This window comes from Bos javanicus, chromosome 17 (genome assembly GCF_032452875.1).
Source record: "Bos javanicus breed banteng chromosome 17, ARS-OSU_banteng_1.0, whole genome shotgun sequence".
NCBI lineage: Eukaryota > Metazoa > Chordata > Mammalia > Artiodactyla > Bovidae > Bos > Bos javanicus.
Genome location: NC_083884.1, coordinates 69,877,174 through 69,898,398, shown reverse-complemented (window position 1 = coordinate 69,898,398; position 21,225 = coordinate 69,877,174). Strand labels below are relative to the sequence as shown.

The window sequence follows — 21,225 nt, the reverse complement described above, 5'->3', positions numbered from 1 at the left end:
CTGCCCAGTTTTGCTGTGAATCCAAAACTGCCCTTAAAAATAAGTTTATTAATTAAAAAATTATAGATTATTAAAAAGTGAAAAAATGGTGCAATTAATGTTAACAATATATTAACCCAATGTATCAAAAAATATTACTTCAAGATGTAATCTGTATAACAATTAATGAGCTATTTCATTTCATTTCGGCGAGTGCTGTCTTCAAGGTCTGGTGTGCATTTCACAGTTACAGCTCATCTCCATTTGCACTAATGACAAGCCACGTTCCCAATGCCCGGCCACACGTGGCTGGCGGCCACCAGCTTGGCCAGCGAAGCGCAGAACGTGGTTTGACTGCAAGTGACGACAGAGGGTAAAGGTTCCAGTGACCAGATTAACCACCCTCTTCCCCTTCACCTCCCGCCTGCTCCTCTCCCTCGAAAATTCCTGCCCAGGCAACCTGGGTTTTCTCACCGTCCCTGGTGACCTCTGCCTGGCTCTCGGATGCCGCCCTGGACACCTGTGGCAGCTGCCCAGCACCTTGGGCTTCCCAACCCTCCACCACCCGCCCGGGGCTGCCATCTGCTCACTGACACCTTCCAGTCCCAGCCTTTGGGCTGAGGAGCTCACCCTGGGGAGGGAGGGTGCATTTTTAGCTCTCTATCCCTGCAGGTCATTGCTCTGGTGAGTCTCGACAGTAATAACTATGATTAGGAGCCCATCCTGGGTTGCCGTATGCAATCCTCTGGATCTTTTTTTTTTTTTGGCCAAACCTCAGGGCATGTGGGATCCTAGTTCCACAACCAGGGATGGAACCAGCACCCCCCCGCACTGGCAGAGCGGAGTCTTAACCACTGGACCACCAGGGAAGGCCCTCCTCCAGGCTGTCTTGAAGGCTGAAACCATTCTGTATTTACCGGAGCTCCTACGGGCTAGGGAGCACTGGCAAGCACCCAGCCTGTGGTCAAGACCAGGGGCAGGTTGGCAGAAAGGCACGCAACCACCCGGAGCAGTGAACCAAATTTATTAAGTTTGTTGGGAAGGAGATCTGCTGTGATCCCTGAAAGTTGCCCACATGTCTCTGATGCCCCCCTGTCTTGCCTGTCCCTTGGGACCCTGTGGGAGCCCCTGGGATGAGGTCGCCGGGAGGTGGGAGGAGCCTGCTGGCGCTCCCCACCCCCCGACCCCCGCCTAGAGTCTGTGCTCTGGGATCCCTCTGGAGCAGGTCACCTCCCTGCCCCGGGTAGGGTGTGCCTTAGCGACTGTGGGAAAAGTCCCTGAGCGGAGGCGCAAAGCTGGCGGGAAGGGTCGGGGAAGGAGGGGTGCTCTCCAGGCCGTGGGGGCGGGACCAACATCCGACCCGCCCAGCAAAAACAGCCCAGGCGGCGGGGAGGACAGACTCGTCCTGGACACCGGCGCTCAGGGCACCATGAGCGGCCGAGTTGGGGACCTGAGCCCCGAGCAGCAGGAGGCGCTGACCCGGGTGAGGAACTTGGGAGCGGGGAGGCTTGGGCAGGGGGCGAGCAGCCCCCGGGGCACAGCCGCGAAAGGGGACCCTGGAGAGTGGGCGTCCAGACCTTCGGCTCCAGCGCACAGGTTGTCCAGGGAGCTGGGCACCCACCTGGCCCAGGAGCCCCCCTCTCTGGGCCTCTCTGGGACTCAGTACTGCTCTCCACCTCTGCCGGCGCCTGTCCCTTGAGAAGGTGGAGGAGGCGGCCCTGCCTTTTGCACTGAGGCAGCCTTGGGTAGACAGCCGCCCAGGTCTCCTGCCCAGATTGCAACCTTTATTTGTTTGGTTTCTCTCTGTGGCTTTCTGAATCCCCAGGCGGCAAGCCTTCTCCCTATTGTTAATGTTTTCATTAAAGGGAAATGGGCGGGGGGATTGGTGCTATCAAGACAGCCTTATGGGACTCACCTAAAGTGAAAGTAAAATCACTCAGTCGTGGCCGACTCTTCGGGACCCCACGGACTGTAGTTTACCAGGCTCCTCTGTCCATGGATTTTCCAGGCAAGAATACTGGAGTGGGTTGCCATTTCCTTCTCCAAGAGATCTTCCCAACCCAGGGATTGAACCCCGGTCTCCCGCATTGTAGGCAGACGCTTTACTGTCTGAGCCACCAGGGAAGTCTGAGCCTTACCTGGTAGTGTCATAACCATGAGGAGGTCTTAGGTGCTACAGCATTAATTCTGTTTGCCAGGAATTCCTTGGCAATCCAGCGATTAGGACTCACTGCTGTGGCCTGGGTTCAGTCCCTGCTCAGGGAACTAAGATCCCACAACCCCCCCGCCGTGGTCCAGCCCAGGCTGATCCAGGGTATTCGAAGGAGAGACTGCCTAGGCGACTATTTATATGCTAATTAGAGATACAAAGAGTAATAGAATGAGGATAGCTCAGTAGGAAAATTCAGTGGAGAAAAGAGGCTGAGTAGCTTGGTTTACGCGGGAGACCAATAAAACTTCAAGACAAGAAGTTTGCACCACTTATGTAGGCCGCATGCGCCCTCTCGAATAGCGGAAGGTGCCTCACCCTAGACACCTTCTCGAGTGGGTCTTAGAAGCCCAGGCATAATTAGTAAGCATGGTGGGTTCCGCGCTCCAGATGGAGACTTCAGCCAGAATGTGAAAAGAATGACATGGGGAGACCAAGCATTGGTGAACAAGGCCCGTAGCTTTATTTTCAACAGGGGCTTATATACCCTAAGTCACACATAGAGGATAATAGGGGATGCAAAGTCAGCAGTCTTTGATTCTTATCAAAAACCAGGGTTTCTTTCCTGCAAATTTATCATATACAAATGGTTTAGGTGATTTACATCATCTTCTGGCCAGAAGGCCTATTAACATTTTATGACTCTTGACAAGAACTTATCAACAAAGACTTATTTTCTCTAAGAGTAATTATTTTAAGGTTTGGTGCCATCTTCCCAAGATAAAATTGCATTCCTATAGGGTGGATGTGTAATGGGTTTACAACAAAGGAAAGAATTTATTACCTTAAGGGTCTAAAGTTACTAACACCAAGGCCACTACTTATTTTTTCTACATACCAACTATTAATTAATACATATTCAAGGATACAATTCAGGGGATGTGAAAACTTGTCAACAAGCATTGGCTCATCAATGAAATCTTTTACTAGTTTATTCCGACAGTTTGTAACTCTCTGAGAGGCTCTAAGCTATTTGAATATCTTAAGCTTCCCGTGCCTCTCGAGGCTGGGAGACTGTAAACAATCGTATGCATAGCTGTAGGAGTCCGGGTAAACTTGTCAGGCGAGTTAGAGAGCCATCTGAGGGATTTGGATTTAAACACTCCTAATTGCCCAGGAACTTTATTAATTGGAGCTGTAAGTTAACTCTTTGACAGAGAGAGCGAGATGGTGGTAGGGGACAGCCCCCAGTAAAGTCAGAGGTGAGAGCACAAAGCAATAAAGTAGGCAGACTCTGGTTTTTTGGGGGCACATGCTCGAGAATATCCGGGGGGACTCCTGAGGCTCGATCCCGCCTTTGTGTATGCCGAGCCTCCTTCCTCATGACCTTTGTCACGAGTGGAATGCCTCACCGGCTCCCGGCAACCGCCCCCCCCGCAAAAAAAAATCAGTTTGCAGGTGGCCAGAGACTGGAAGCTGTGAATTCAGGGTGGCAACGTTGGGGACAGGAGGGTATCACAACTGTTGCTGTTGAGTCGATCAGTCACGCCTGACTCTTTGCGATGCTATGGACTGTAACCCACCAGGCTCCTCTGTCCATGGGATTCTCCAGGCAAGAATACTGGGGTGGGTTGCCATTTCCTTCTCCAATCACAACCGTGGCTCACACCTTAAGCCTGTGAAAGGGCAGTTTCAGACGCTGGAGAAGGGTTTCTTTTGAGGCTCCTGGTTTGTGAACCTCACATCTGTCACCTGCTGCAAGCCAGGCCTGAATCTAAAGCCTTTACCTTCACAAACTCCTTTGACTGGCACAAATGTATCATTATCCCCACTTCACAGACAAGGAAACTGAGGCTCAGAAAGGTTAAGCTACTTGCTTCCAAGTCCAGACCCTCATGATGCAATATCCAGACAACGTCTCCAGAATGTTCTGGTGGGCCTGCATCAGATTCACCAGGGATGTTTATAAAAACAGAAACGGCACAACCCTCCCTCGAACCTACAGAACAAGGGTCTTGTGGGGCAAAGAACCCCTCAGGTTTGAGAAGGATCCAACTCTTCCTGCCATGGTGGGCTGAGGGCTGGCCCATTCCCAGGTCGCAACCTGGTCCGGGCATGTGCTGCTAACTCTGCAGGGTCCCTGGGCAGGACTGACCAGTGGACTGAGACTGGGAAGGTCTGGGACAGCGTTGGGATTGTGGGAGCACCTCTGACCATTGTATCCCCTCCCTCAGTTCCGGGACAACCTTCAGGACCTGCTCCCCACACTGCCCAAGGCTGATGACCACTTCCTCCTGCGCTGGCTCCGAGGTGAGGCCAGCTGGGGTTGGTGGAGGCTGACAGGGTGGCAGGGAATGGGGGTGGTGCTTCAGGAAAGCAGGTGGGAGACTTTGGGGGACAGCCCTGAAGAGTGGGCTGGAATCTCATTTCCTGCCCAAATCAGCACAGCACAGAAATCTTAATGGCGCCTCAGTTTCTTCATCCATAAAGTGGGCATAAGGCCACCTCCCCAAGGGTTGTTATGAATTAAATGAGAGGGTGTAGTGCCTGGCATGGTGGGCAACAGGGTGAGGTGAGGTTAGAGGTAACGCCTAGGAAGTTCTCAGGATGACAGGCCTGGGCAGGTCTTGAGTAAATACCACTGAACCGTCTTCAGGACTTGCCCTTGGGTCTGTCTCCAGCTCCTTGAAGACAGGGCTTCAGGTGTCATTCTCTCAGGGATCTGACACCAGTGCCCAGTGAACGTTCAGAGACTGGGTGTATTTAAAGGCAGAGGAGGAATTTCCTCTAGGAACTGCCGCAGTAGTGCAGAATAGAGTGACAGAAACCACCCTAGAACTTAGGGAAAAAATTCATGTCATCTCAGCATATCCCATGGAATGGCTTTTGAGCTTGAGCCAGGAGGGAAGTCAGAAGCCAGGCTGGAATCAGACAGAACAGTGATTGCTAGCAGGGTGCCCATACAAGCTGCCTCGCTCTCCTGGCCTGTGTAATACTGGTCTCTACCTTCAAGATGCTGGGAGTCAGACCTGAGGTCATGGGCGCACACAGAGCCTACACAGAGGAAGGCCTCCCTTCTGTTCTGTTTCATTTGATTGTTGGTTGTTTTTTTTTTTTAATTATTGTTTTTTTACAAACTTTATTTTTTAGAACCATTCTAAAAAGATTTACAGAAAAGTTGTGAAGATAGTACAGAAAGTTCCCATAGATGCTTCACATTAACACTTGACTTTCATATGTATGTCTGTGACCTTTAATGAGCCATTATTGCTATGTGATTAGTAATTAAGATCTGTGTTTTATTTAGATTTGCTTAGTTTTTTTCCATTCCGGGATCCTATCCAGGATGCCACATTCCATTTTCTTGTCCTGTCTCTTTAGGCGCTCTTGGCTGAGGCAGTTTCTATTTCATTTTTAATGTCATTTTAATGTCTTTTTCCCCACCCAAGCTAAAAAAGGAGTTGGAACAGTAGATTTCTTTTTTTTTTTTTTTAATGTGGAGTATAATTGCTTTACAATGCGGTTAGTATCTGCTGTACAACAAAGTGATTCGGTTCTATGTGTACATATATGCCCTGCCTCTTGCACTTCCCTCCCGCCCCTCTGGGTGATCACAGGGCCCCGAGCACCCACCCCCGTCCCGCCCCTCTAGGTCATCACAGGGCCCCGAGCACCCACCCCCATCCCGCCCCTCTAGGTCATCACAGGGCCCCGAGCACCCACCCCCGTCCCGCCCCTCTAGGTCATCACAGGGCCCCGAGCACCCACCCCCGTCCCGCCCCTCTAGGTGATCACAGGGCCCCGAGCACCCACCCCCATCCCGCCCCTCTGGGTGGTCACAGGGCCCCGAGCACCCACCCCCATCCCGCCCCTCTGGGTGATCACAGGGCCCCGAGCACCCACCCCCATCCCGCCCCTCTGGGTGATCACAGGCCCCGGCACCCACCCCCGTCCCGCCCCTCTGGGTGATCACAGGGCCCCGAGCACCCACCCCCATCCCGCCCCTCTGGGTGGTCACAGGGCCCCAAGCACCCACCCCCATCCCGCCCCTCTGGGTGATCACGGGCCCCGAGCACCCACCCCCATCCCGCCCCTCTGGGTGGTCACAGGGCCCCGAGCACCCACCCCCGTCCCGCCCCGCTGGGTGGTCACGGCCCCGAGCTCCTGTCTGCTTTGCACAGCGTGTACATGTGTCAGGGCTGCTGTCTTGGTTTACCCCAGCCTCCCCTTCGTCCCCTGAGTCCACACATCCATTCTCCACATCTGCACCTTTATTCCTGCTCTGCCAATATGTTCATCTGGACCATTTGGGGGATGGCAGATTTCTTGAAGCCACTTGATACAGCCTCAGACCTCTCTCCTCCTCCTTTGAATCTTTTTGGGTTTAAAAATCAGCTTTTCAGGTACCTCATGGGTCTTAGATAAAAGAGTGAAATTGTATGCACTGTAGGTGGCTGGGTCAGGGCAAGGAAAAGGACCTAAGATACGAAGAGGGTGCAGGCCTCAGAACCCTCCCCTTCGCAATGCAGCTGCTCTGCTGATGCGGCCCCGCCCCCTTCAGTTCAGCTGTCCTCCCAGCATCGCAGGGTCAAAGGCCAGGGCTGAGCTCAGCTGGAAGCGGAGGAGCCTTCCCGACCCTCTGAGGCTGATTCCTTTGTTTTCCTTTGTCCGTATCCCTCGTCTGGGTCCATCTCTCCCTCTTGGATGCCAGTTCCAAGCGGACTGTGCCTGCCCGGTACTCCCAGTCTGACACATAGTAAAAAAGTTTAGAGGACCCAGGAGCAGTGTCCAAACCACTGTCTATAGGACCAGAAACCATACTCTGGTTCTCAATAGAAAAATCTCCTAGAGACATCTCACAGATTTTTTTAAAGTCAATAAAAGAATAGCAGGTATGATTATGCACTAACAAATTTGAAAATCTAAATGAAATGGATACATTCCTGGAAGAAGAAAAAGAAAACCCTCAATAGATCAGTAAATATGAAAGACATTTAAATGGTAATAAAAACATCCTCTCCCCTCCAAACTCAGACCACAAATGGCTTTGCAGGTGAATTTCTCCAGTTTTAAGACCAGCTAATTTCTTAGGTATACAAATTGTTTGAGTTGTTTTCAAATATATGAAAGAGTGAGATTTATTTTATGAGGCTTGGGTAGATTTGATTCCCAAGCTAGCCAAGGACGATAAAAGGGAATTATAGGCTCATTTCACTTACTAATGTAGATGTTCAGTTCAGTTCAGTTCAGTCACTCAGTCGTGTCCGACTCTTTGCAACCCCATGAATCGCAGCACGCCAGGCCTCCCTGTCCATCACCAACTCCCGGAGTTCACTCAGACTCACTCCATCGAGTCGGTGATGCCATCCAGCCATCTCATCCTCTGTCGTCCCCTTCTCCTCCTGCCCCCAATCCCTCCCAGCACCAGAGTCTTTTCCAGTGAGTCAACTCTTCGCATGAGGTGGCCAAAGTACTGGAGTTTCAGCTTTAGCATCATTCCTTCCAAAGAAATCCCAGGACTGATCTCTTTCAGAATGGACTGGTTGGATCTCCTTGCAGTCCAAGGGACTCTCAAGAGTCTTCTCCAACACCACAGTTCAAAAGCATCAATTCTTCGGTGCTCAGCCTTCTTCACAGTCCAACTCTCACATCCTTACATGACCACAGGAAAAACCATAGCCTTGACTAGATGGACCTTTGTTGGCAAAGTAATGTCTCTGCTTTTCAAGAAGTCTAAGTAAAATATTATATAACAGAATCCAAGAAGGTATTAAAATCATGCAACAGTATCAAGGAGAGTTTATCTTGGGTATGCAAGAAGAGTTCAACATCAGAAAACCTAGGGAATTCCCTGGTGGTCCAGTGGTTAGACTTAGAGCTTCTACTTCAGGGGTCACTGGTTCGCTCCCTAATCTGGACGATCCCACAAGTCACGCAGCCAAAAAAAAGAAAAGAAAGGAGAACCTATCAGTGTCATCAAACACATTAATGGAGTTAAAGATAAGAAATTATATGGCTATCTCAATGCAGAAAAGGGCATCAGAAAAGGTTCAAATTTTATTTATAAGACAAAAGTCCTTCATGACATCCTTTGAATAACTCTTAAAATGATAGTCCCAGATAAACTAAGGCTCAGAGAATGTAAGTGACTTACTCATGGTTGCGCAGCAAATAAAAGGACAAAACTAGAGTTTAAGCTCAAATCTGACCCCAAAGCCCATGCTCTTACCCCTCCTAACACCAGGGGCATCTCTGCTCCCTGGGGGATGTTAAATATTGCAGGCTAGCTCAGCTCTAGAGTGAACAAGTTTAAAAGGCCTGGAGGAATTTCTCTGGTGGCCCAGTGACTAAGTCTCTGAGCTCCTTCTTAATGCAGGGGGCCCTGGTTTGATCCCTGATCAGGGAACTAGATGCTAGATGCCGCAACTAAGAGTTCGCACACCACAACTAAATATCCCACGTGCTGCAACAAAGACTCAAAAGCCCGTGTGCTGCTACTAAGACCTGGCACAGCCAAATACATAAATATCTAAAAAATAAAGGCCTGGATACTGTAGAGCACAGGGAACTATATTCAGTATCCTATAGTAAACCGTTATGAAAAAGAACATATATGTATGTATAACTGGATCACTTTGCTGTAGAGCAGAAATTAATACGACATTATAAATCAACTATACTTCAATAAAGTTGCTTTTTTTTTTTTAAGGCCTGGGAAATGAAATCAGGGGCCTTCCACAGTCTTCGAGAGGATTAAAGATCCTTGCTTCTTTTTTTTAAAAAAATTCCAGACCCCCAGTGTATTCCTGGAGCATCAGGAAGGTGTACCCTCCTTGCCCCTGGAGCTTATCTCTTTATGAGCTGTCAGAGAATGGCTTAGGCTGCATTCTACCTCCAGCGTCCTCTTACCACGCCTTCTTCTTGCAGCCCGGAACTTTGACCTGCAGAAATCAGAGGACATGCTCCGTAAGGTGAGACCCTGTGCTCACAAGCATCCTGTCTCCTACACGTTGCACCCCAGGAATTATCCCCAGGGATTATCGACAGAGGCCAGGGACTCTTGCCCAGTCCTTCCCCCTCCATCCCTTTCTGCCTCAGACCCGGGTCCCCCACAGCCCTCGTCCTGGCATTCCCACCCCCAGTCCTATGTTGGTGGCACCTGGGGTGGCTCTGGTAGGATCCTGGTGTCTGTGTGCAGAGGGGCGTGGCCTGTGACCTCTGGGGCAGGCAGTCTGCAAGCCCTAGCCGTGTCTCCGCAGCACGTGGAGTTCCGCAAGCAACAGGACCTGGACAACATCCTCGAGTGGAAGCCCTCAGAGGTGAGCCCACGTGGGGTCCCCCAGGCCACTGCCGCCCCCTCAACTCACCCATCGCGTCCAGCCGCCTGAGGGAGCGGGGACCTGGCCTGGAGGCTGCTTCGAATTGAGACCGCACCCCGTGTCCAGGTGGTCCAGCGGTACGATGCCGGCGGCCTGTGCGGCTACGACTACGAGGGCTGCCCCGTGTGGTTCGACATCATCGGGACCATGGACCCCAGGGGCCTCCTCCTGTCAGCCTCCAAGCAGGAGCTGATCCGGAAGCGCATCAGGGTCTGCGAGTTGCTTTTGCACGAGTGTGAGCAGCAGAGTCAGAAGGTATGCGAGCGTGTAGACGGCACGTGGTGGGTCCCGTCTGTCTAAAGGTGGGTACCAGGACTGGCGAGGGAGGCACCCGCTCCTCCCTAGCCTTCAGCACACTGGGCTCTGCTTCACTTGCAGTCACCCTTGCACGAGCGTCTAACACGTGCATGCCATTCTCTGCTGGTGCACACCAAGTGTGGCCAAAGCCCTTCCCCTGTGACCTTGGGTGAGATGCTGGCCTTGGTGCTACGAATCCTCTAGCTGTAATCCCCTGGATCCCTGGGAACAGTGGGTGGTCAGCTTTGCTTACAGAAAAGATGTCCCTTGATTGTGTAACTATGAACCTTGATGGAGGAGCCATTGCTTTGGGCATCCCCAGAAGCTGGTGACCCTTCAATCTGGGCACATCCCTGGTGCCTCTAGGGAGTTACTACCAAAATATGTGGGGCACGGGGCTTCTAAGCCAAGAAGGACCACACCCTCCTTTGCAGGGCTTCTCCTGGCCCCTGACTCTGTGTTTCCTGGTCACTAGCCTTCAGAGGGAATCTAATGCCAAGTGTGGCCGGGTTGGTTTTGTGAGTCTAAGTGTCTAAAGCTGTTATGGCACTGTGGGATATTATGGTTAATATATATGTGTCCTCATGGGATTCCACACAAGGGCAAGGCCTGCATCCCCAGCGTCTGGCACAGAGCGGGGCACAAAATAGACCCTCCACCGAGATTTGTGGCGGGCAGGAGAGAATTACCTAATGTTGTGTGTCGTGCCTGTGTGTTCTCATGTAAGATGGCTCACTTATAGGCTCAAAGCAGTGTCTCCAACTTCACAGACGTTCCCAATCGGAGCCAGCAGTTAAAGTGGCGGTGGCGCTAGTTAGTATCTGTTAAGATTTAATAGGCACTGGCCAAGCGCCGGACCCTGGGTTCGTTGAATCCTCACAGACCTCTCAGGGCCTGGAATTATCCCCATCTTACAGAGGGAAAAAGTAAGGGTCAAAGGGATTAAAAATCCACCCAAGGCCTGGTGGTTCAGATGGTAAAGAATCTGCCTGCAATGCAGGGAGATCCAGGTTCGACCCCTGGGTTGGGAAGATCCCCTGGAGGAGAGAATGGCAACCCATTCCAGTATTCCTGCCTGGAGAAGTCCATGGCAGAGGAGCGTGGCAGGCTGCAGTCCCTGGGCTCAGAGTCAGACATGACTGAGCGACTAATACTTTCAAAGCCACACAGCCCCCCAGCAGCAGTTCTGGCTTGGATTCACCTGTGGGGCTGCATCGCTGGCTGACAAGTATACTACTGTACGTGAAGATGCCCAGTGAACAAATGATGTCTTTAATCACAGTTAACTCATTCCAGGCTACAGTGTTGAGCAGAGTGTGAGGGCCACCACGCTAAGGCTCAGAGGTGGCACCTCCTTAGACCCTGGATGGGCTCTGTCTGTTTGGAAAATGCTGTGGGCAGCTGGCGGAGGGGGCAGGACGGTGGAGGGAAGGATCCTCAGGGGCGCTCTCTGGCCAGGATCTCCTGGCTGGAGCCATCATCTGACCCGAGTGCCTGCTCTGTCCTGTGCAGCTGGGCAGGAGGGTCGACACGGCCGTGATGGTCTTTGACATGGAAGGGCTGAGCCTGAGACACCTGTGGAAGCCAGCAGTGGAGGTTTACCAGCAGGTGAGGTTGGCCGTTGGCTCAAAGCCAACAGGGAGCCACACTGCCCACACTAGCCTCCGGTCCATGGAGGAGGGGTCACTGCCCAGGGGCCCCAGACAGCAGCCAGTGAAGCTGACCTGGGGATCCACCCTCCAGGGAGAAAGAGTCTGAACAAGAGCTCCACTGAGGATGACAGCCATGCTCCCGGGGAGGACGGGATGGGCTCCTGGGGTGGGGGGGTGCTCTTGGGGTCCAGCAGCATCAGGGCCGCAGAAATCTGGGGGCTGGAGGTGTTGGCAGCTGGCTTCGCTCAGACTCTTCTTGACCCCACAGTTTTTTGCCATTCTGGAAGCAAATTATCCAGAGACGATGAAGAATTTAATTGTTATTCGAGGTGAGCCCACTATGGGGATGACCTCCTGGGGTGGGAAGGGTGAGGAATAGGGGAGGGGGACAGCGGGGAAGCCACCCAGACCAGGGACTGTTAAACCCTCCTGGGTGGAGAATGGGTCTGTCTTTGTTCAGCTGATTCTCTTGGAATATACAAAATCATGCTCTCGTGTGCTGCAGCAATGTCAAATACGCCATGTCTCTAAATGTTTACTGTAATTTTCTTTACTGACCTGGTTGGGGACTGGCATCAGAGAGTCCACGGACTGAGAATCCATGGAGTGCAGTCTGTGCCTGCAACAGCTATATGACAAAGGGCTCGCTGCATGTGTTCTAGGGTCAGATGATCTGGCTTCCCATTCTGTAAAATGGGGATACAGTGGCACCTTCCCTATAAGATAGCTGTGAGGTTACATGAGATAGTCTGTGGGGAAAGTGTAGCACAGAGCCTGGCCCACAGAAAGCACCCAGTAAGCTTGAGTCATCCTGGTGGAACATGAGGTCGAATGCAGATGCCCCCTACTTGCACCCAAGCGGGTGCCAAGGCAACGTGGGCACACCGTGAGTGTGGAAAGGAAGAGGCGCCCCTGGGGAATCACCATTGCTGATGCCCTACCACAGGGGAAGAGGAGGCAACCATTTATTGTTTCATTTGATCTCCACTTTTCAGTTAGGAGTGCTAAGCCTCAGAGAGGGTGAGTGAGTCCCTGAAGGTCTCACAGAAGGAAATGGCAGCATCTAGGTCTGTCCGACCTCTGTCCCACCCATGCCCTTGGCTGTGACCCTGTGTATTCAGGTCCTCTCCGTTCCAGCTTCTCAAGGGAGTTTGTGTGTTCCAGCCCCCAAGCTGTTCCCCGTGGCCTACAACTTGGTCAAGTCGTTCATGGGTGAGGAGACCCGAAAGAAGATAGTGATTATGGGAGGTGAGTGACCCGGCCTCCCAGCTGTGACACCTCTGCCTCCGCCTGGAAGCAGAGGCTGATGCCAGAGGCTCCATTTCCCTGTAGCTCCTCCTCTTTACTCAGGCCCTGACCTTGGCCCGACCCTCAGTGACCTTTGCACTCTCAATCGCGGCTTTGGGCCCTAGACAATGGCCTGGGTGGCCATGCGGAGCTCCTGGGTGTTCTCAGGAGTTGGTGCCCAGGAGCCAGTGTAGGACACATCAGGCCTCTCCCTGGACTTGGCCCCACTGCCCTCTGTTGAACCCCCGACCCCCCCCACAGAGCCCCACTTTTGTTCCCACAGCCAACTGGAAGCAAGAGCTGCCTAAGTTCATCAGCCCCGACCAGCTGCCCGTGGAGTTTGGGGGGACCATGACCGACCCCGATGGCAACCCCAAGTGCCTGACCAAGGTCCGGTGCCCAGAGGACGGGGAGGGAGGGGAGATGGCCGTGGTGCGGTGCCCGCTCACCACCCTCGCCTGCAGATCAACTACGGGGGCGACGTGCCCCAGCATTACTTCCTGCGCAACCACGTGAGGGTGCAGTACGACCACCAGGCGACCGTGGGCCGGGGCTCCTCCCTGCAGGTGGACAACGAGATCCTGTTCCCGGGCTGCGTGCTCAGGTGGGCACGGCGCCCCCCACACACACCTGGTGTGGTCGGGAGGGGCCCGGAGCCCAGGCAGGTGGCGGTCAGTGGGGCCCTGTCCCCTGCAGGTGGCAGTTTGCGTCGGACGGAGGGGACATAGGCTTCGGGGTTTTCCTGAAGACCAAGATGGGGGAGCGGCAGCGGGCCGCGGAGATGACGGAGGTCCTGGCCAGCCAGCGCTACAACGCCCACATGGTGCCCGAGGACGGGAGCCTCACCTGCACGGAAGCTGGCGTCTGTAAGAGCTACAGGGTTCACTGGGGTCGCTTTCCTCCTCATGGTGGAGAAATGATCTGACATCTCTTGCCGGTCTGGCCCCTCTGTTTGCTCCAATTTCCAGCTCTCAGGGTGGGTGTGGGGGGCTCTGTGCAAGCCCCTAGATACCCTGGACGCTGGGGCATCAGCTTCGGGTGTTGGATCTGAGGAGAGGCTCCCAGGTGTGGGTACAGGAGTGGAGAGGTGTGGTGGAGAGCAGGGCTCGCAGCCCCGTGGACTCAGCTCCTGGGAAGACCCTTCACCGCACTCAACAGGCTAAATGAGAGACAGCTGGAAAACAGCCGTGGGCTCAGCGTCAGGGCTCCCAGGCTGCCCACCTGCGTGGACCACCCGAGGAGATGACCCTTCCAGGTGTCTGTCCCCCACTCCCAGGCCTCTCGGGCTGGTCAGTTTTGGCAGAAGCGGTGTTGCCCAGGGCCATCGCTGACCTCCTGCCTCTGCAGGGAATAGCACTAGGAGAAGAGAGACCCAAGGTTGCTGTTCCCTGGAGAAGGAGAATGGGTTCAACCAGGGCTTCCCAGGTGGTGCTAGTGGTAAAGAATCCACCTGCCAATGTAGGAGGCATGAGATGGGTTTGATCCCTGGGTTGGGAAGATCCCATGGAGGAGGAAATGGCAACCCACTCCAGTATTCTTGCCTGGGAGATCCCATGGACAGAGGAGCCTGGTGGTCTACGGTCCGTGGGGTGACAAAGAGTCAGACACGACTGAGCATATGAACCAGTCACGCACAGTTCACTTTTCTGTGCAAAGCAGGGATTAGAAGGGTGCAGACAGAAACCTGTATGGCTCATCAGATCCAGATCATGTTGGACCTTGGCAGCGAACAAAATTCCTCTAAAAGAGACATAAGAGGGACTTCCTGGTGGTCCAGTGGTTAGGACTCTGCACTTCCGATGCAGGGGTCACAGCCCACCACCTGCCTGGGCTCTGGGCCCCTCCCAACGATGCCCAGGTATGGGAGGGCCGCCATGCCTATCTGAGCACACAGCCCGGAAATAGGATCTTGTTGTCCACCGGTTTGACAAACTAGGATCCCACACGCTGCACAAAACGACCCAGAAGTTTTTTTTTTTTTCTTAATAAACATTTTAGGGACCCCCTAGGTGGTCCAGTGGCTGAGACTCTGCGTTCCCAGTGCAGGAGACCTGGGTTCGATCTCTGATCGGAGAATTAGATCCTGCATGCCACAGAAAAGGCTTCCCATGCCACTGCTAAGACCTGGTGCAGCCAAATAAGTAAAATAAAAATATTTTTTAAAAATAATAAATTTTTTTAAAGACACGAGAAAGTGACTGGTGGGGAAAGTAGGGATCCCCTCTGGGTTGGAACATCAGGATAAGGGAATCCCAGTCCCTCCCCTCACTTGCTCTGGAATCATCAGAAGGTCTCATCAACCTCCGTAAGCCCATTTCCTTGTCCATAACATGGCTATGATCGTACTTTGCGTGGGGCCACTTTGAGGATTCAGGGAGCTGTGAGCCCTGACGTGATGCCCATAGACGGGCTGATGCATGCTGGAGGTTACTGTGACTCCTGTGGTTAGCACAAGCATCAGCCAAGGAAAGAGTCGGGAGGGATGGGCTGGGAGCCAGGCCATGGCTGACCCGCCCGCCCCACCCACGGTCCTGGGCGGCCCCTTCCCAAGAGCACCCAGTTGTGCAGGTATGCTGGGCTCGCTTTGCCTGCTTCCTCCTCTGTCTCTGCAGACGTCCTGCGCTTCGACAACACCTACAGCCTGATACACGCCAAGAAGATCAGCTACACTGTAGAGGTGCTGCTCCCCGACAAGGCCTCTGAGGAGAAGATTCAGGGTCTCGAGGACTCAAGACAGTCCCCACTGCAGTGAAGACCCCGCCGCCCCGTGCCCGAGCTCTCCGACCCCTCAGCACCCTGCCCTGTCCTTGCCCTTCCAGGCAGAGCGGTGCTGGAGGGGACCACGGAGAGCCTCCCACCTCACCTCACCTCGCTGTCTCAGCTCCTTGTGGGCCCGCCTGGCTCGGTGGCCCAGCAGGAAGGGTACCCCCAGTGTGTGGGTCACGGGAAGATCCTGGCAGACACCCCATCCCCTGTTCACAGAGAGCCAGTGTCCAGGAGGAAAGGTCCTGCCTGCAGAACCTGCCCTTGTGTCCTTCCCGACAAGGTCCCCCCATCCTAGGGCGCACCCACGCCTGGCCCTGGTTTGGTGGGGGTGTGCCTGAGCCCTGGCTGCAGGGAGCACTGCTCAGGCCTGAAGAGCAGAGAAGCCCCATTCTCCGCATGTAGGGGCTCAGCAGGGATGCGCTGCAGGGCTGGCTGGAGGCGGCCGGGGAGAGGGATGGGCAGGCCTGCCGGGGGGCGGGCAGCGGGTCTCTGTTCTGGTAGAGCGTCAGCTCTCCAGGTTGGCTCTACCGCCTTTGGAGGGAAGATCAGAAACAGAGAGTGAGCCATCAGTGAAGAGCCACACTCAGCCTTCCGCAAAGCCGAGTCTCCCGGGAATTCCCAGTTTGTCTCCCACCCCGTCCCCACCTGCTGTGATCCAGCCGACCTCCAGCCTGGTTTCTTTCTGGCTCTGAGTGGGGCCAGGACCCAAGCAGAGCTGGAGGGAGATGCAATGGGCGTGCTGGGGTGCAGAGTGGAGCTGCCATCCCAGGGCACCCAGCCTGGACTCAGACTTGCTCCTTAGGAGAACCATCAGGCTTTTCCTCCATCTTTGCGTCTCACCAGGGGGACAGCTGAAGGTCGGCTGCCAACCCTTCTCCTCCCGCGCCCCAAATGCGACTCAGCAGCAGGCCAGTGAAGGCTTTATTCCTCAATGGCTGGCTCTCCTGGGGCCCACAGCCCACAGTCAGGATCACTGCCGGCTCTGCTGGAAGGACCGCACCCAGCAGGAAGCTGCCAAGCTGACTGTGGCTCTGAGGTTGACTCTAGTTGTCAATGAAGCCATCCACCAGGGCCTGAGAGTGCTGCCCCACGACCCTGCACCCTGCCCCCTGCCCTCTGGCTGGGCCAGGCCAGCGGCCCCCAGTACCTCTGAAGATCCGGCCCCCGGCTCTGGATTCCTGCTCCCGTACTGCTATCCCACAGGGTGGAATGCTGGCCACTCGGGTGACGTCCCCAGGAGTGAGTGGCCAGACATCCCTGTGAAAGGGTCCTTGCTGCCAAGCATTAGCATCCTGGCCACCCAGGCCCTTCCCAGGGACTGCAAGCCTCCTTGAGCCCCACTCTCCAGGTGCTTCGCGAGCAAGAAGCCTGCCTCTGGTCCCTTCCCCACTCTCAAACTCTGTGCTCTCATCTTCCCTGGTTAATAAGAGGTTTCTCGATTTCCCAGAGCCTGTTTTAGGCAAGGAAATAATGAGGCTTGGGAAGGTGGGGGTCTTCCGGTGAGCCAGGTGAGGTCCCAGCACTCCTTCTGTGGACCCAGCCCTCCATCCACCAAGAACGATGAAGCACAGAGTCTGAGCAGGGTCTCTGCCGCTATGCAAAGCAAACTAACTGAATGCCAGTACTTCCCTCGTGGTCCAGTGGTTAAGATTTCACCCTCCAGTGCAGGGGGTGTGAGTTTAATCCCTGATTGGGGAGTTAAGTCCCCACATGCCTCAGGGCTAGAAAACCAAAACATAAAGCAGAAGCAATGTTGTAACAAATTCAATAAACGCTAAAACATAGTCCACCTCAAAAAATCTTTAAAGAAAGAAAGAAAGAAACTGAATATCATAAGCCAATGCTGCAAGGCACTCTGGTCCAAAGGAGTGTTTAAATCATTTGGCAAGGAAAAAAAAAAAAAAAAACTGCCCCACCATCACCAAGGGGACAGCCTGGGTCCATCAGGAAAAAAGTCACACAGCATCTCATGTCCAAGAGCGTTCCCACATCCCGGATGTGGTAGGCTTTCCCATCACCCCACTTGCACAGGTCACCCTCTGTGCAGCCTCCCAGTTGAAGGGACATCTAGAGCCCTCAAGGTCCTGGCTTACCAAGGCCATCTTCCCACCGCCCGTGGCAGGGAAGGGAGGAGGGGGAGGGGGACCCTGTGCCAGGTTTCACTGGGCCCAACTGTCATGACGGCGACTCCCAGTGCCTTCCTGCCACCTTCACATCCCTCGCCTAAAAACAAGAGGTTTGTGGATATGAACGCTGACCCTGGCCTTTCTAACCACCACTTTAAAAAGGAAGTAGCCCAGAAAGGGGCTGGTTTACCCGGAGCTTGTTTTCTTGTTTGTTCAACTCATTCATCAATGTTTACTGAGTGCCCGGTGCCAGGCACTGCAGGCCGTGGGTATCCTGGGGACACTGGACTGATCTGACTCCGCTAATGGGAAGGCTGCCTGCAGTGAGGGAGGCAGAAGTGACTCCTGTGATTATCAAGTGGGAGGGTGCCATCACGTGGGCTTAGAGGGGCAGGAGCCAAATTCTAGGGGCCCTTGAAGGCATAATTGAGAGACGTGGCAGGGGTGGGGGTGGGGGGTGACCAGGTGCGACAGGCCTTCCAGACGGAGGAGTGGGGTGAGGGCGCCTGTCGGGTGTTTGAAGCCGGAGGGAAGCCAGAAGGGCTCTTGAGCGGCGCTGCTAACGGCTCTCTGATGTTTGTCATTTCTGTGTGTACACATCTGGTGGTTATTAACAAAACAAAACCATTTTTTAAGGCAGGTTGCAAAACGGCCCTGTTGTTTGTCAGGAAAGAATGGCAAAATCTCCCAGGCCTCACCTGCCCAGGGGAATGGAGGCAGGGCCTGCCGTCCTGCCCTCCTCCTGGCTGCAAAGCCGCATGACCTGGGAGGTCCAGGGGGAGGGACAGAGGCAAGGGGCCTACAGGGGTTTTTGAATGTAGTTGGAAAGGCTCTTGTGCCCCTCAGATCTCCACTGCTGTCCAGCTCACCTTCCAAAAGCCCAGGCTGAAGGGGACATCACCGTGAGACAGTCACAGCTTCACCAGCGCTCCGTGGCATGGCACTCCAGTTTGCACAGACCCTTTATATGCAACCCTGAAGCACCCAGGAATTATAGCCCATTTTACAGGTCCAGGAACCAAGACTCGGTGAGGGGGAGAGCCTTGGCCAATAGCTCCATGTCCAACGGCAGAGGTGGAGCCAGAACTCCGGTCAGCTCCCAGCAGTGGCCCTGCCCTGCCTCTCAGGGGAAGGGAGGGTCCATGTGGGACGGTGGGCCCCTGCCAGTGAGTGCCAGCCTGGGGCAGGGGGCACATAGCGGGACTGGGCGAACGGCTGGGTTCCTGGGGGTGGGGTGGAGATGCCCAGGGTCTGGACAAAGCTGCCCGGGGATCTGTGCCTCGGTGGGACGTGACTCTACTCCAGCTCCGCCCCCACGACTGGGCACCAGGCCTGGGCCGAAGCTTCGCCTCCAGAAGCTGGGGAGAGTGAGGATCAGGGCGGGAAGAGACTTTTCAGGTTGATGAACAACATGAAGAGGAGGAGGGGACTTCCCCTGGTGGCCCAGAGATTAAGAACCCTGCCTGCCGGTGCAGGGGACACGGGCTTGATTCCTGGCCCAGGACGATCCCATGTGCCGCAGAGCAAACCAAGCCTCTGCACCACAACTACTGAGCCTGAGCTCCAGAGTCTGCAAGCTGCAGCTTCTGAAGCCCCGCGCCCTAGAGCCCTTGCTCTACAAGAGAAGCCGCCACTTGCTGCAACTAGAGAGAAAGCCTGCACGCAGCAATGCAGACCTCGTGCAGCCAAAAATAATTTTTTTTTAATTTTTAAATAAATTTTTTTTTTAAAGGGAGGAGATGAGATGTGAACCCAGGGCCATCTGTGCAGACAGCACGGAGCTTGCTGAGCACGCTCGGTGGGTGGGCTTTGCATCAGGAGGCTTCAGAGAGGAGGCGGCGGCAGGCCTGGGCTGCAGGAGTGCTGCGGCGACTGTGGCAACCTCGCCTTCGGCCATCAGAGGGCGGTGTTGGGCCAGCAGGGCCTCTGTCCCCGAGGAAGCAGGAACTGGGTCTCTCGGCACTCTGCTCAGGAATGCAGTGCCTTTGAGACCCAACAAGCCAAGCTCAGCAGGCCCTGGGCTGTTTGGGGCCATCTGCAGAGGCAGAAAGAGGGGGTCCGACCGGGGTTTGCGTCCTGGTTCTCAGCTTGCTGGCTTGCTCACTAAATACGTCTGGACTCCACCCCCAGCACCACGGCCACTGCCCTGGTCTGGGCTTCCGTCATCTCTTGCTTGGATGTTTAGAAAGGAGCCCATGAGTTTCTCTCTGCCGCTTCCTGCCCTCTTCTGTCCACACTCCACAGGGCAGCCAGAAAAAATCTCTGAAATGAAAATCTGATCACATGGTTCCCTGCATAAGCCCTCCACTGGCTACCCGTTTCCCCCCAAGAGGGGTCATTCTCAGTGGTGGCTGACCAGGTCCTCTGGGATTTGACCACACTGGGCCTTAACTGCATCTCCCCCGACCCCAACAACCTGAACTCACCAATCCGTCAAGCTCTGTCCTTCCTCCCTGCCTTTGCCCAGCCTGGACTTTCTCCCCAATCTTTTTTTTTAATTTTTGGCCACACCATGCAGCGCACAGGGTCTTAGTTCTCTGACCAGGGGTCAAACCCACGCCGCCTACAGGGGCAGCGCAGTCCTAACCACCAGGGAAGTCCATCCCTCCCTGATATTGCTGCGTGCACCCTCAAGGCTCCCAGAGCCCTCATTCGGGAGGCCTTCCCTAGGCCCCTTCCCGCCCCCCAGCAGGGTTCAGGTGCCTTCTCCATGTTCTCGGAGCAATAGGACCAGCGCTCATCACACAGCGGAGTTGTCACCTGCCTCGTGCTGACTGCTGTTGACCCCCACCTACACTATCTTGTGTTGATTCTGAGAAATAAACATCGTCTTCCTTGCTTTTCAGGGAAGGAAAGTAAGGCTGAGAGACACGTTCATTTGCTCAGTGATGGTGCCAGGCCTGGAATTTGGGATATCAGGCTCCAGAGCCCTGCGTCCTCCTCACCCATCTACCCCCAGAGGTTGGGTCATACCAGGAGTACGGCTGGAGGAGGGCAGAACCTGGCAGCGTGACTCAGCACTCTGGAGAGACCCAAGGAGAGGGTTGGGTGGGGCAGCCGCAGAGAGAGACGGACCCAGAAAGGATGGGCTCGCCTAGCTATGTCGGTGTCCTGGAGTTGAGGGCAGGTGGGGTGAGCGGCCCAAACATAACCATAAAAACCAGGTCTACTGATCACTTGTCATGTGCCGGGAGGTGGTGAAATAACTTACTGGCCTCTTCTAACCATCCCAGTAAACTTATAAGAAGGGAGTATTATTAGCACCAATTTACAGATGAGAAATCTGACACTCGAGCTCACCTAGCACATTAGAGGGGACGCCAAGGTTCAAACTCAGCTGTTTCAGCACCATATATTTTTGAACCATTTGAGGATGACTTGCTCAGTGTTGGGAGAGGAACTACAGCTGTTGGGTAGTTTGTTTGCAATCACCACCAGACTCGGCCTCCCCCACAGCAGTCTTGGGCACTCCAGGTTCCCAAGAATGGCCATAAAAGCAGAGACCAGTTTGGCATAATTTTGGAACACTCCATGCCCTTAGGGTGGCCCCTGGTATCACGAGCAGAGGTGTGCCAGCTCTGGCCCTGGAC

The 21,225-nt window shown here is 54.3% G+C and overlaps 1 protein-coding gene across 1 annotated transcript; it reads left to right on the top strand.

Annotated features, from left to right (window-relative positions):
* The first annotated feature begins 1,245 nt into the window (after positions 1-1,245).
* Positions 1,246-15,698, top strand: LOC133229078 (SEC14-like protein 4). The gene is made up of 12 exons (XM_061385343.1): positions 1,246-1,462; positions 4,363-4,438; positions 9,056-9,099; positions 9,388-9,447; positions 9,574-9,762; positions 11,317-11,412; positions 11,725-11,785; positions 12,621-12,704; positions 13,027-13,133; positions 13,208-13,347; positions 13,440-13,609; positions 15,356-15,698. The coding sequence occupies exons 1-12, from the start codon at positions 1,409-1,411 to the stop codon at positions 15,493-15,495; spliced, it is 1,221 nt and encodes a 406-aa protein (XP_061241327.1). The 5' UTR covers positions 1,246-1,408; the 3' UTR covers positions 15,496-15,698.
* Positions 15,699-21,225: the final 5,527 nt, after the last annotated feature.

Coding starts and splice junctions, on each gene's coding strand:
- LOC133229078 (XM_061385343.1), top strand. CDS start 1,409: ATGAGCGGCCGAGTTGGGGACCTGAGCCCCGAGCAGCAGGAGGCGCTG. Junction 13,134..13,207: donor ACCCCAAGTGCCTGACCAAG/GTCCGGTGCCCA, acceptor CCTCGCCTGCAG/ATCAACTACGGGGGCGACGT. Junction 13,348..13,439: donor TTCCCGGGCTGCGTGCTCAG/GTGGGCACGGCG, acceptor TGTCCCCTGCAG/GTGGCAGTTTGCGTCGGACG.